Source organism: Pantherophis guttatus, chromosome 1 (genome assembly GCF_059756535.1).
Source record: "Pantherophis guttatus breed Tessera chromosome 1, ASM5975653v1, whole genome shotgun sequence".
Lineage (NCBI taxonomy): Eukaryota > Metazoa > Chordata > Lepidosauria > Squamata > Colubridae > Pantherophis > Pantherophis guttatus.
The window spans coordinates 124,718,495-124,731,108 of NC_142063.1; the positions used below are offsets into that span (position 1 = coordinate 124,718,495).

Below are 12,614 nucleotides of genomic sequence, written 5' to 3' on the forward strand. Positions count from 1 at the left end.
AAATGTTATGGAAGGAGGGTAGTTCCTGTGTGGAAACTTTCCAGCATCCCTGAGTTGAAGCTGTTCTGTAAGAGAAATGGGCTAAAATTCCTCCAAGCCAATGTGCAGGATTGATCAACAGTCATTAGATACATTTAGTTGCAGTTATTGCTGCCCAAGGAGGACACTTCGCTTACTGAAAGCAGAGGTTCATATACTTTTGCCACATATGTAGTACAAATCCATTGACAGTCACTGATATATGTCACAAGTTTCTTATTTCTGTCATAGGGCTTTCGGATACTGTGTTCTTTTTAATATTTAAAAAAAGTTTAAAGGTGAACAATGCATACTTCAACTTCAGATTGTGGCACATAATTTTGAGATTTGTTGTATGAGTTTAATCTTATCTAACTGTGTCTATACTCACTTATTTAGACTTATATAAAAATTTTCAATATAGAAGAAAACACAGTTTAAAAATCTGGAATATTAGAATGTTATTGGACCAATATATTTCTTGTGAGAACAGTTGCACTAGTTCAATGATGGTGAATCTGACTTGTATGTCAAAGGTGATACAACATGACATTTTAGGTGACACGTCAGCTTTCAACGCCTGACAACAATTAATCTCTAAAGCATGCCCTGTACTTGTGTGAGTTTTGATGGCAGCAGAGAATGGCATGTGTTCTCGCATAGCCTCTGGAATTTGCACAAGAACAGGGTGTGCTTTCACACAGTTTTTGGAGCCTGCAGAGGCCATGGAAGAGCTTTCTCTGAAGTTTCCAGACAAAAGACCTTGTGCAACTCAGAGGAGCCCTGGGTAGGCCACAGGGGTCTGCAAACAGAAAGAGAAAATTGCTTGAAGGTAAATGGCACGTGGCAGATCCTGGGTAGCATCTGGGGGAATGATATGAAGCAGCCTTTTTGAGTGGCAGCAGTGAATTAGGGCTGACGTCAAAGTCTGGGCCTTTATTTAAGGCCCAGCTCAGCTCTAACACATCGAGAATACTGTTCAGAGTGGCCTAGATGGAGGTTGGAAAATAGAGAATTGTTTCTCATTTGTTTGGGGTGGGGGGGGTTAATATGTCAGCATAATCAAGTTGAGCATTTTTTTTTAATTTTTGACATTCCAAGCCCAAAAGGTTTACCATCATTGCATTAGTACACAGAAACATACATTATTTTTTATAACAGTCTAAAAGAAGTTATTTAAAAACAAGTCTAAGAACATTGTATGCAGCTCAGCATTTCTTTGAAGTGTTATTTGCAGTAACTGCCACTCCCAGGGAGGCACGTAGCTTTATAAATTGAACTGTAGCTTATCTCTTTGAAATTGGGTGTTGTTCAAAGAATAGGTTTTAGGGGCACCTACCAATGCAATTTTGTCTATATTACTATAGTGGACAATGCACATAAATATACATTTTTCCAAAAATATTTAATACTGTTCAGTGTTGCTTATAGAAATACAGATAGTTCTTGATTTATGACCATAATTGAGCCCAAAACGTCTGTTGCTAAGCAAGACAGTTAAGTGGATTTTGCTCCATTTTATGACCTTCCTTGCCACAGTTGTTAAATGAATCACAGGAGTTGTTTAAGTTAGTAACATGGTTGTTAAGTGAATCTAGCCTCCCCATTGACTTTACTTGTCAGAAGGTCGCAAAGGGGATCACATAACCCCAGCACACTGTGACTGTCATAATTTGTCATAATAATAAGTTGCCAAGCATCTGAATTTTGATCACATGACCATGGGGATGCTGCTAGTGTAAAAACTGGTCATAGGTCACTTTTTTCAGTGCTGTTGTAACTTCAAACAGTCACTAAACAAACTGTTCTAAGTCAAGAACTAACTGTACTGTCAACAGATATTTAATATTAGATTGGTACTAGTATATCAAATAATTCAATCGAATTATATATGTGATTCAATGAAAAATATTTTGAGGGCTATTCATATGGAATTCATAGGACTTGCTTTCAAGCAAACTTGCACCAGATGGTTGAAGTTTTTCTGGCACTAATATTCAAGAAATGATTCATGTATATTCGTCTTTATAGGACAACATTCAAATTGATTCATTTGTGGAAAGATCTGAGGAGATAAACTGTTTTTATTTCCATATCTTCTGTTTGTTCTGCAAGTTGTTGAAACAGGCTTGCTGTTATATAAATAGCTTATTTTAACTTTCAGCTGAACTGGGAGACTACAACCTTACAGATAACTTCCCGGGCTACCTCTCAGATTACTCTTTCATCCCTGGCCAGCCTCAAGACTTTGAAAAAGAAATATCCAAACTACATCAGCAACATATGTAAGCATGACAAAAATATAAAGTCATAATAAAAAAAATGACATGACTGATTCTCTGCCTGCAGAACTATTAGGTGTGTGCAGATCAAAAGTAGCCGTCTGAATTATAACCTAGCTTTTTCCATGGTGTGCTATTTACTTCTTATGAAGAAATAAAGCATTTAAAGCAAACATATAATTGCAAACCCATAAAAAAGAGATTTTGTGAAAGAGCACACCCTTGCCCTTAAGGGTTTGATACTATATTTATGTTGAGTTCCTGCTAACAGGAACTATTAAATAAGGTATGCAAAAATACACTTTTGCAATCAACCATTTCTGTACAATACTGAAACTGCATTCTTCCATATTTCATGCAGAAAGTTTTGTTTTTAGGCAAGGGTTTACCGGTAGATTTTACAAGCATTTTAAAAGAATTTAAAGTTTGCTTATTTTTGCCTCCATATAGAGGTTTGTCTCCAGCTGAAGCAGAGTTCAGTTATCTCAGTACTGCCCGAACCTTAGAACTCTATGGAGTTGAACTGCACTATGCAAGGGTAGGTTTGAATTAATTTCTACTATTTTAGTGGGTATCATCTGTAAACTTGTTTTGTATGGATTATCAATTTTAAATACATTTAAGTATTCAGAATAAATGAGCATGAATTAAAGTGTATAAAGTGATATATTCAAAATTTAATCCAATTATGTTTTGTTTTATATAACCCATGCAATTAAAGCTTTTAATAAAAATTCTGAACTACAAACCTGGCTTGTGAAGTAGTTAGTATTTTAAAAGGCTGCAATTCGGTCTACCTTTACATAGTCAGGTCCAGAAATATTGGGACATTGACACAATTCTAACATCTTTGGCTCTATACACCACCACAATGGAGTTGGAATGAAATAAACACAATGTGTGTTAACTGCAGACTGTCAGCTTTAATTTGAGGGTATGTACATCCAAGTCAGGTGAATGGTGTAGGATTTACAGCATATGTGCCTCCCACTTGTTAAGGGACCAAAAATAATGGGACAGAATAATAATCATAAATCAAACTTTCCCTTCTTAATACTTGGTTGCAAATCCTTTGCAGTCAATCACAGCCTGAAGTCTGGAACGCATAGACATCACCAGACGCTGGGATTCATCCCTGGTGATGCTCTGCCAGGCCTCTACTGCAACTGTCTTCAGTTCCTGCTTGTTCTTGGGGCATTTTCCCTTCAGTTTTGTCTTCAGCAAGTGAAATGCATGCTCAATGGGATTCAGGTCAGGTGATTGACTTGGCCATTGCATAACATTCCACTTCGGTTCCTTCAAAAACTCTTTGGTTGCTTTTGGAGTATGCTTTGGGTCATTGTCCATCTGCACTGTGAAGCACCGTCCAATGAGTTCTGCAGCATTTGGCTGAATGTGAGCAGATAATATTCCCCAAAACACTTCAGAATTCATCCTGCTGCTTTTGTCAGTAGTCACATCATCAATAAATACAAGAGAACCAGTTCCATTGGCAGCCATACATGCCCACGCCATGACACTACCACCACCATGCTTCACTGATGAGGTAGTATGCTTAGGATCATGAGCAATTCCTTTCCTTCTCCATACTCTTCTCTTCCCATCACTCTGGTACAAGTTGATCTTGGTCTCATCTGTCCATAGGATCTTGTTCCAGAACTGTGAAGGCTTTGTTAGATGTTGTTTGGCAAACTCTAATCTGGCCTTCCTGTTTTTGAGGCTCACCAATGGTTTACATCTTGTGGTGAACCCTCTGTATTCACTCTGGTGAAGTCTTCTCTTGATTGTTGACTTCGACACACATACACCTACCTCCTGGAGAGTGTTCTTGATCTGGCCAACTGTTGTGAAGGGTGTTTTCTTCACCAGGGAAAGAATTCTTCGGTCATCCATCACACTTGTTTTCTGTGGTCTCCCAGGTCTTTTGGTGTTGCTGAGCTCACCGGTGCATTCCTTCTTTTTGAGAATGTTTCAAACAGTTGTTTTGGCCACGCCTAATGTTCTTGCTATCTCTCTGATGGGTTTGTTTTGTTTCTTCAGCCTAATGATGGCTTGCTTCACTGATAGTGACAGCTCTTTGGATCTCATCTTGAGAGTTTACAGCAACAGATTCTAAATGCAAATAGCACACTTGAAATGAACTCTGGGCCTTTTATCTGCACATTGTAATTGGGGTAATGAAGGAATATCACACACCTGGCCATGGAACAGCTGAGAAGCCAATTGTCCCATTACTTTTGGTCCCTTAACAAGTGGAAGGCACATATACAAACTACTGTAAGTCCTACACCGTTCACCTGAGTTGGATGTACATACCCTCAAATTAAAGCTGACAGTCTGCAGTTAACACACATGGTGTTTGTTTCATTCCAACTCCATTGTGGTGGTGTATAGAGCCAAAGATGTTAGAATTGTGTCGATGTCCCAATATTTCTGGACCTGACTATGAGTAAATATTAACTGCTTCTAAATTGCATTCAAAGATGTTGTTTTCACGTGGTGTGCTTAAAAAATTGTATTGATGGAAAATAACTTGATTCTCTTAATTTTCATGAGGCACCTTATAACAATTTAAATTCATAACTTGTTAAAATTAAAAAAGAAAAGTTCGTAGTAGCAAGTAAGTAGTAGCTATAAGTAGCCATTGAGTGCTGAGTTTTGAGTTGTTTCCTCTCTTCCTCTTTTCTGCACTTGATGAGCCAGTTATATCGAAAAGAATTTCATTGATTGTAAGAAAGATGAGCTGAGTTAGAGAGGAGCTATCTTATTTGGGTTATCTAGTTTTGGAAATCTAGTTATTGAACTTCGATATTGTTAAATTTTAAATGTCATATATCATATATTTTTAGATTGTTATTTCTGTAACTGTTTGTTTTATCCTTTCCTTTTCTTTCTTTCTTTCTTTTCTTTTCTTTTTTTTTGAAAAGGCCTTCGGACTATTCAATAAAAGAACTTACCTTACCTTACCATTGAGTGCTGAGTTTTGAGTTGTTTCCTCTATTCCTCTTCTCTGCACTTGATGAGAAGATGGAAAAACCATATTAATTTTCTTAATAGTAGTACTCAGCTGAGCATACAATCCATTGCTAACACATACATTTTAGCCCAGTAAAAGAGAAAAAATCAGGCATATGTTGAGTCTTTGTTGTGTTTGGATAGATGTATATGCAAAGTAACCCCCACTTCACAATCTCAATTGTAGCAGTTAACAATCACCATTATTTTTTCTCCTCCCCTTTCCCATTGCATCCCCCCATTTCATTTAAGTATATAAATACTTTGTCATGTAATATAAGAAGCGAGTATCAGCTTCTGAAGTCTTATCACAAATAATAAATGGTTGCCTTTAAGATCAAGGTTTCATAAACTTTGCCCTCTTTCATAGAGGCAATTCTTACCTATAGTAATGAAGAGCTAGAGAATCAGGAAATGCATGTGATCTTATAGTTAGAGTTCATGATAGAATCAAGCATGTTTGTTCAGTGTTTCACATGATTTTTAATCAGAAATGGACGATTACACTGCGTAATTAACTCTTACTTATAAGAATTAATTCAATATATTTGCTGGTTAATCAATTAAATATTGATTTTTTTCTTAAGCCCAGAAAAGAGGGAGAACAAGTTTTGGAAGAAGTCTAGCAACCACTCCTTATTGTACAAAGCATAATGTTGTGATGGTATCTGTTTCAGGGCATTTAAAGATGGCCGTGCTTAATCAGAATGTTCAGTTATAATGTTACCGCTAGGTTTCTACCACAATTGAGAACAGAATCTTGGTCACTGAGTGAAGTGAAGTGGTTGTTAAGCAAGATATCACCTGACCTCCTTGCTCAATGACCACAACCCCAATATTCCCAATTGCAGTCACTGAACAAACTTGTGGTTGTTAAATGGACAGAATTCCAAGTCCCAGGGCCAGAGTGTTTTGAGTGGGGAGACTCTGCTGGTGCAGGCTATGTGTGAGTTGTGAGAGTCCTGCAATAGAGTGCAAAGCCACAGCCACCCCTGGGGACCTCAGCAGTCCCAGCCCAGCAGCATGGCCTCTTACACAGGTATTTTCATAACCTAGCAGGATACTATATTATTTCAAGTTTTGTGATTATTCTAATTTTCTTCCGCACGGTAGTTCCTTAAGATCAATTGTGTTTAAATAGATATAGAATAGTTCTTTATTGGGGAAAAATACAGGAGAATCTTAGGACATTGATTGATAGTGAGAGTATGGGGAAGCAGAAAAGCCAGAATATGATATTAAGTCAAAAAATGCTTTCTTTAATGCAAATTGACATTAGAGACTCATTAAGGAAGACTTATTGTTTCTTTACAGAAAATAAAAGTTGTAATATTTCACATAAGAAATGAATAAGTATTCATAATTTTCTTGTTCTTTTTATAGGATCAAAGTAATAATGAAATTATGATTGGAGTAATGTCAGGAGGCATACTCATTTATAAGAACAGGGTACGAATTAACACCTTTCCATGGTAAGGATATGTTTTAAAAGCATCATTATTTGCTATGTACAGTTATTCCTCACTGAATGACACTAAATAGGATTGGAAACTCCATCATTAAGGGACATGGTCATAACTAAGTTAAGCAAGGACTTCATGTGACCTCACCTTGCAGCATCTTGCCAGCTTCCCTCTTGACTTCATTTGTCGGAGGGCAGCAGGAAAGGTTACAACAGGGGTGTCAAACTGGTGCCCCATAGACCGGATGCGTCATGCGCAGGCCATGCCCATCCCAGCTCCATGAAAGGGGGAAAAAGTTGCAAAATGTCACGTGACAGCAATGTGACATAGCGAATTTGACACCAGTGGGTTACAAGTTGCAATAACATGACTGCAGGGTACTGCAATGGCTGTAACTGTGAGGACTGATCATAACTAAGATTCATGAGTGTAGTCAGCATCCAAACCTTCACTAGATGAGTAGTTGTTAAACAAGGACCACCTATATTACAGAGTGATAGCTTTCATTTTTAAGTATATATAAGATCTAAGTTGGTCACCTTTTCATAATACTAAGAATTGTAAAACAATGCCTCAGAATGGTAATATATAGTATATTTTTATACTACATGCTGCAGGCTTTAAATTTTGGGGGGATAAAACATGTCGGACTCATTTTTAATCAACTCTGAAGATCAGCATTCAATATTAGGCCTTCCTGACCAATTACAGTTTCCAAATGTTCTTTAAGGACAAACTCATGCAAAGCACATTGCAGTAACTAAGGTAAGAATGGTTGTGAGCAGTGTCCTTTGATCTAGGAAAGGACCTGTAATGATATGTGAGGAAAAACTTGAGAGACAGGATAAAGAAAAGCTGCCCAGACAACAGATAAGAGAGGATATAGCCAGCAGCTATATAATGGGCTGAGAAAGAGGCTCAGAAGTAACTCTCCCTAGATTTTCATGCTGTAAAGGAAAGAACAGGAGATTTTTATTTTCAGACTTGCAAGATTCTATTAATGTAGTCTTACAATAAAATAAAGTAATCATCTGGCTATATTTCCTGTCCAGTCTACCTGGGAAGGCTGATAGGGTACAGATGGGCACACAATATATGTTTTTCTCTTTGAGCAGGAGCCAAGGTTCCTGGAGAACCCCCAGATTACACACTACCTCTGACTGGGGGAATGTTGCCTCAATGCCTCAACCAAAGTTAAAGATGTCTGATCATCAGATATGAAGGATCCTAAATCCCACAGCCATAGTCTCATTACGGTTGAGCTGAAGCTAATTCTTTCCCATCCAGGCCAGTACAGCCTCCAGGCATTGGGAAAGCACCTTGATAGCATCACTTGGGTGGCCCAAGGCAGAGATGTACAGTAATGATACTTAACTCTGTGCCGACAAATGACTTCACCCAGTAGTTTCATGTAAATGTTAAATAGAAACAGAGAGTGTTGAGCCCTTCTGCACTTGACAGACCAAGGGCCTAAAACTGGACTTCTCCCCTCACTATCCCCCCCCCAAACACCAATTAGAATTGACCTTGGAGAAAGGAGAAGAACCACTGATGAATAATGCCTCCCATTCCCAATCCTGTCAACTGGTTTAGAAGGATACCATGATTGATGGCATTAAGAGTTCAAGCAGGGCTAGGGTTAGGGTTAACTACATAGGATACCTATACCATCCTTATCTCTGCTCCACTTGTTCACTTAATTTATCTTCTCCAGTTATTGAGCCAATAAAGACCTATATTATTAGAGATAACTTTTTTTAAAAAAATCCTTGCTCATGATTAAGATGAATTTAAATGGTTTTGTTTCTTTATGCATCAGTATGGTATTTTCCAATGATAATAATGGGAGCTACAGTAGAGCAAATATGCCACCTTCTCTCCAGTGTTTTTTGTTCTTTGATGACCAATAACATTCTTAATACAGTGCAAGTAAACTCGCCTTTCTTTCTTTCTTTCTTTTTTTAAATATTTTTTTTATTTTTTCAAACATAAACATAAAATATATCTTTCAAGAACAAAGTCTCATAGATAGGTACAATCGCTTACATTTCTTTAACAAGCTCCATTCACCTTCTCTATGGGAGCACCTGCCATCTGGAACGAGCTCCCCCCAGAGATACGGAGGATCCCGGATTTGCGCACTTTATGCTCTGCCCTCAAAACATTCCTATTCCAGCAGGCCGGCCTGGCCTAACCTCTTTTTTAAACTGTTTTTTAAATTTTTTAAATTTTAAATTTGTCGTATAAAAATTGAGGTTTTAAATTTTGTTTTCTGGGCCAAATTATTTAATTGTATTTTAATGGTTTTTAACATTTGTATTACATGTATTTTATCTTTTGGCTGTTCACTGCCCTGAGTCCTTCAGGAGTAGGGCGGTATATAAATTCAATAAACTAAACTAAACTAAACTAACTTATCTTGTAAATGTTGAATACAGTTACCATCCTTGTCCAATTAATACATCTGAAGAAATGATTAGCTTATTGTGATTTTTATTTTTTTTAGGTTGAAAATCATAAAAATTTCTTTTAAGTGCAAGCAGTTTTTCATTCAACTTAGAAAAGAATTGGTGAGTATTGATACTGCTAATTAATATATTTCGTACTAGATTATATTTTATTTTGAAAATGTTCTCTGTAGAGCTTCATATCTGATTAAAATATAAAAGTATGTTAATTTTGTAATTGTCTAGTGGTAGGTAGGCTAGGTTATTTTTAATACAGTAAATCTGGCTGAAATTATTCTTTGTGCTTAGAGTAACGAGGAGATTGAAAAAGGCCATACATGTCTTGTTTATAGCAGCCTGATGATAAGAAGCTCTCTGAAATTGTTGATTAACCTTCTTTTGGGGGGAGGAAGATTTTTTAAAAAGCTACAATCTGCTATCATCAATCTGTGACTGTAGTCACAAAGCTTTCCTCCTGGACAGGTTGTCCTTTCATCTTCCAGCACCTTTGATCCCTGTCTACTGAATGTTGTCACTTTTAATCTAACAATATTTCTGTTATTGTTAGCTGGTTCCTAGCTTTTAGGAAAGCAGAAGCTCTGGCTTAGGCTGATAGGAAGCTGATAATTGCTTCTGAGCATTAACAGCTGGCAGCTAATATATCACCCATGGCAGAGAAATTACACAGATTGACAGGGATGGAAAGAAAAATGTGGGTTTTATTTACCTTTTTTGGTGCTCCCTAAACTGTATTAAATTGCACAAAGATGTACAAAACCTTATGTTGGTTCACTCTAATGAATCCTGCACCAAACTTTAACAATTAAAAGTTGTGTGTATTGGGGGAGGGGGTTGTGAAGCAATACTACTTACAGAATACATGTGGTATTTCCATCTTACATACATAGTAATACTTAAATAAGAGTCCTTTGGAACTGACTAACAAATATTAATCCTTTCTTTCTAGCATGAATCTAGAGAAACTTTATTGGGCTTCAACATGGTGAATTATCGAGCGTGTAAGAATTTATGGAAAGCTTGTGTAGAACATCATACTTTTTTCCGGTTGGACAGACCACTGCCACCTCAGAAGAACTTTTTTGCACATTATTTTACTTTAGGGTCAAAGTTTCGGTACTGGTAAGTTGCGTCTATATTTCACGTGATGGTAAGAATATAAAAGAAATGTTGAAAACTTACCATAAAGTTGTTGTTGAAATAGCATATGTTCTTAATTTGGTAACCCAAAGATGTGCAAAATCTTTTGGTGGCCAAATATCACAACATTTTTGGGAGTATATATTATACGCATAGATGAGGTTGGGTGCAAGAGGACGATTCAGAAGTTTTCTTTGTTTATATTTTTGTTTTTTAAACTGATTTGTGTACTTTAGTTTACCCTGGAGTATTCATATTTCTATAATATAACAGGAAACCGCTCTTTCAGTAGGCGTTACCATACACATGACCCGGAGGTTACAAAAAGGACACTTCAGGAGCATTCAGTCCTCAGTGCACAAATTAGTCACCCACACTGCACCCAAATATATTTTTGACTAATGAATTTTGTTTGAAAGCTGAGATTGCTACATAGACATCACACCCCTGAAAAGGACTAGTTTAGTCCTTTTTATTTACTTTTATTTACTTTAAGAAGTACTTTTTTATAAGTACTTCTTATTTTTCTTTACAATCTCAATATTATACTTCCCTTTCAGTGGGAGAACAGAAGTCCAGTCTGTACAATATGGCAAAGAAAGGGCAAACAAGGACAGGGTGTTTGCCAGGTAAGCTATTTAAAGTGACTTGCATTCATTATGATAAACATATAAAGCCTCTTTAGGTTTCTCCTTACTCTCAAAATTGATTGGGTATAACAATCAATAATAACCAGTGGTGGGATTCAAGTAATTTAACAACCGGTTCTCTGTCCTAATGATTTCTTCCAACAACCAGTTTGCCAAACTGCTCAGAAAGTTAACAACCGGTTCTCCCGAAGTGGTGCGAACTGGCTGAATCCCACCACTGATAATAACCCTGGATAGAAGTTCTCTTGACACATAAAATTTTAGACACATGGAAGAAGGAGCAGGACTGGGTTTGTTGCCATACTTCCCATTGAGACATGCCAGCTGATCAAGACTCCATTGGCTTTCGGCATTGATGAATAAGATCTGATGGAAATCTTGAGCTGCAAAAATTCGGAATGCCATTTATTCTTTACACATAGTGAACCTATTTTCTCTGTTTGCTCAGTTAACTCCCTCTAGAATATCTCCAACTCCTGCTACTATTCTCATTGGGCCATAGGCTTGCCAGAAACTAATATAGTTCAAAAGTGATATTGTGGAGCATTTTTTCATTGTTTACCTAGATCCGTTTGGTCTAGTGTTCAGATACCACACTAAAAACCAGGAGATTGCAAGTTCTAGTCCCACTGTAGGCATAAAAAGCTGGCTGGGTGACCTTGAACCAGTCACTCTGTCTCAGCTCAACCCATCTCACAGGGTGGTTGTTGTGGGAAAAATAGGAGGAGGAAGATATATTGAATTTATTTGCTACCTTGAGTTATTTATAAAAATAATAAAGGCTGAATTTTTTAAAAAAATCTTTAAAAATAACACATTGCAAAAATTAGCAATATAATTTTTGAGTATTTTCCATTAATAGAAGCAATAACTGAAAATGGAATAACAAGGTCAAAAAATCCCACCTCTTCAATCACAAGAAAAATGGAATGGACTGATATGGACTTGCTTATTATGGGCCTCAGTTTTTCAAGTCCCTGGACACTAAAAGTTATACTGTACATCTTTAACTATATTATAAAGCATTCCTCTATGGCAGGGGTGAAATGCTCCCGGTTCGGACCAGATCGCCCAATCCGGTAGCGATGGCGGGTAGTTCGGAGAACCGGTAGCAAAAATCCCTGCCCCCCCCCCCCACCACCACCACCATGCCCAGCTGAGCCGCACAATCATCAGAGGCTTTTTTTTTTTTTTTTTACTTTTAAAAGCATTTTTTTTACAACTTCTTCCACTGAAAAAATGCTTTTAAAAGTAAAAAAAAAAAAAAAGCCTCTGATGATTGCACGGCTCAGCTAGGATCGTCAGAGCCTTTTCAAAGCATTTTTTAACCACCTTTTCCCTGGAAGAGGTTACAGAAAAAAATGCTTTAAAAGTCTCTCTGACGATCCCAGCTGTGGTTGCCTGATCGGCAGAGCCTTTTCAAAGCATTTTTTAAACCACCTCTTCTGCTGAAGAGGTTGCAGAAAAAAATGCTTTATAAATCTCTCTGACGGTCAGGCAACTCAGCTGGGATCATCAGAGAGCCTTTTCAAAGCATTTTTTTGCATTTGCAGAAAAAATGCTTTGAAAAGTTTTTTTTAA

The 12,614-nt window shown here is 37.2% G+C and overlaps 1 protein-coding gene and 1 long non-coding RNA gene across 6 annotated transcripts in view; one reads left to right on the plus strand and one right to left on the minus strand.

Annotated features, from left to right (window-relative positions):
- LOC117668402 (uncharacterized) overlaps positions 1-5,327 on the minus strand; it is a 44,320-nt gene extending 38,993 nt beyond the window's left edge. The window contains exon 1 of the long non-coding RNA XR_015731101.1: positions 5,258-5,327. This is a non-coding gene — a long non-coding RNA (uncharacterized LOC117668402). The remainder of the gene's footprint in view (positions 1-5,257) is intronic.
- PTPN4 (protein tyrosine phosphatase non-receptor type 4) overlaps positions 1-12,614 on the plus strand; it is a 91,997-nt gene that overhangs the window by 54,479 nt on the left and 24,904 nt on the right. For all 5 annotated transcript variants that reach the window (XM_034422241.2, XM_034422259.2, XM_034422250.2 and 2 more), the window contains 6 exons: positions 2,183-2,303; positions 2,751-2,838; positions 6,699-6,787; positions 9,285-9,348; positions 10,193-10,365; positions 10,944-11,012. In XM_034422241.2, coding sequence (XP_034278132.1) covers positions 2,183-2,303; positions 2,751-2,838; positions 6,699-6,787; positions 9,285-9,348; positions 10,193-10,365; positions 10,944-11,012 — 604 coding nt within the window. The remainder of the gene's footprint in view (positions 1-2,182; positions 2,304-2,750; positions 2,839-6,698; positions 6,788-9,284; positions 9,349-10,192; positions 10,366-10,943; positions 11,013-12,614) is intronic.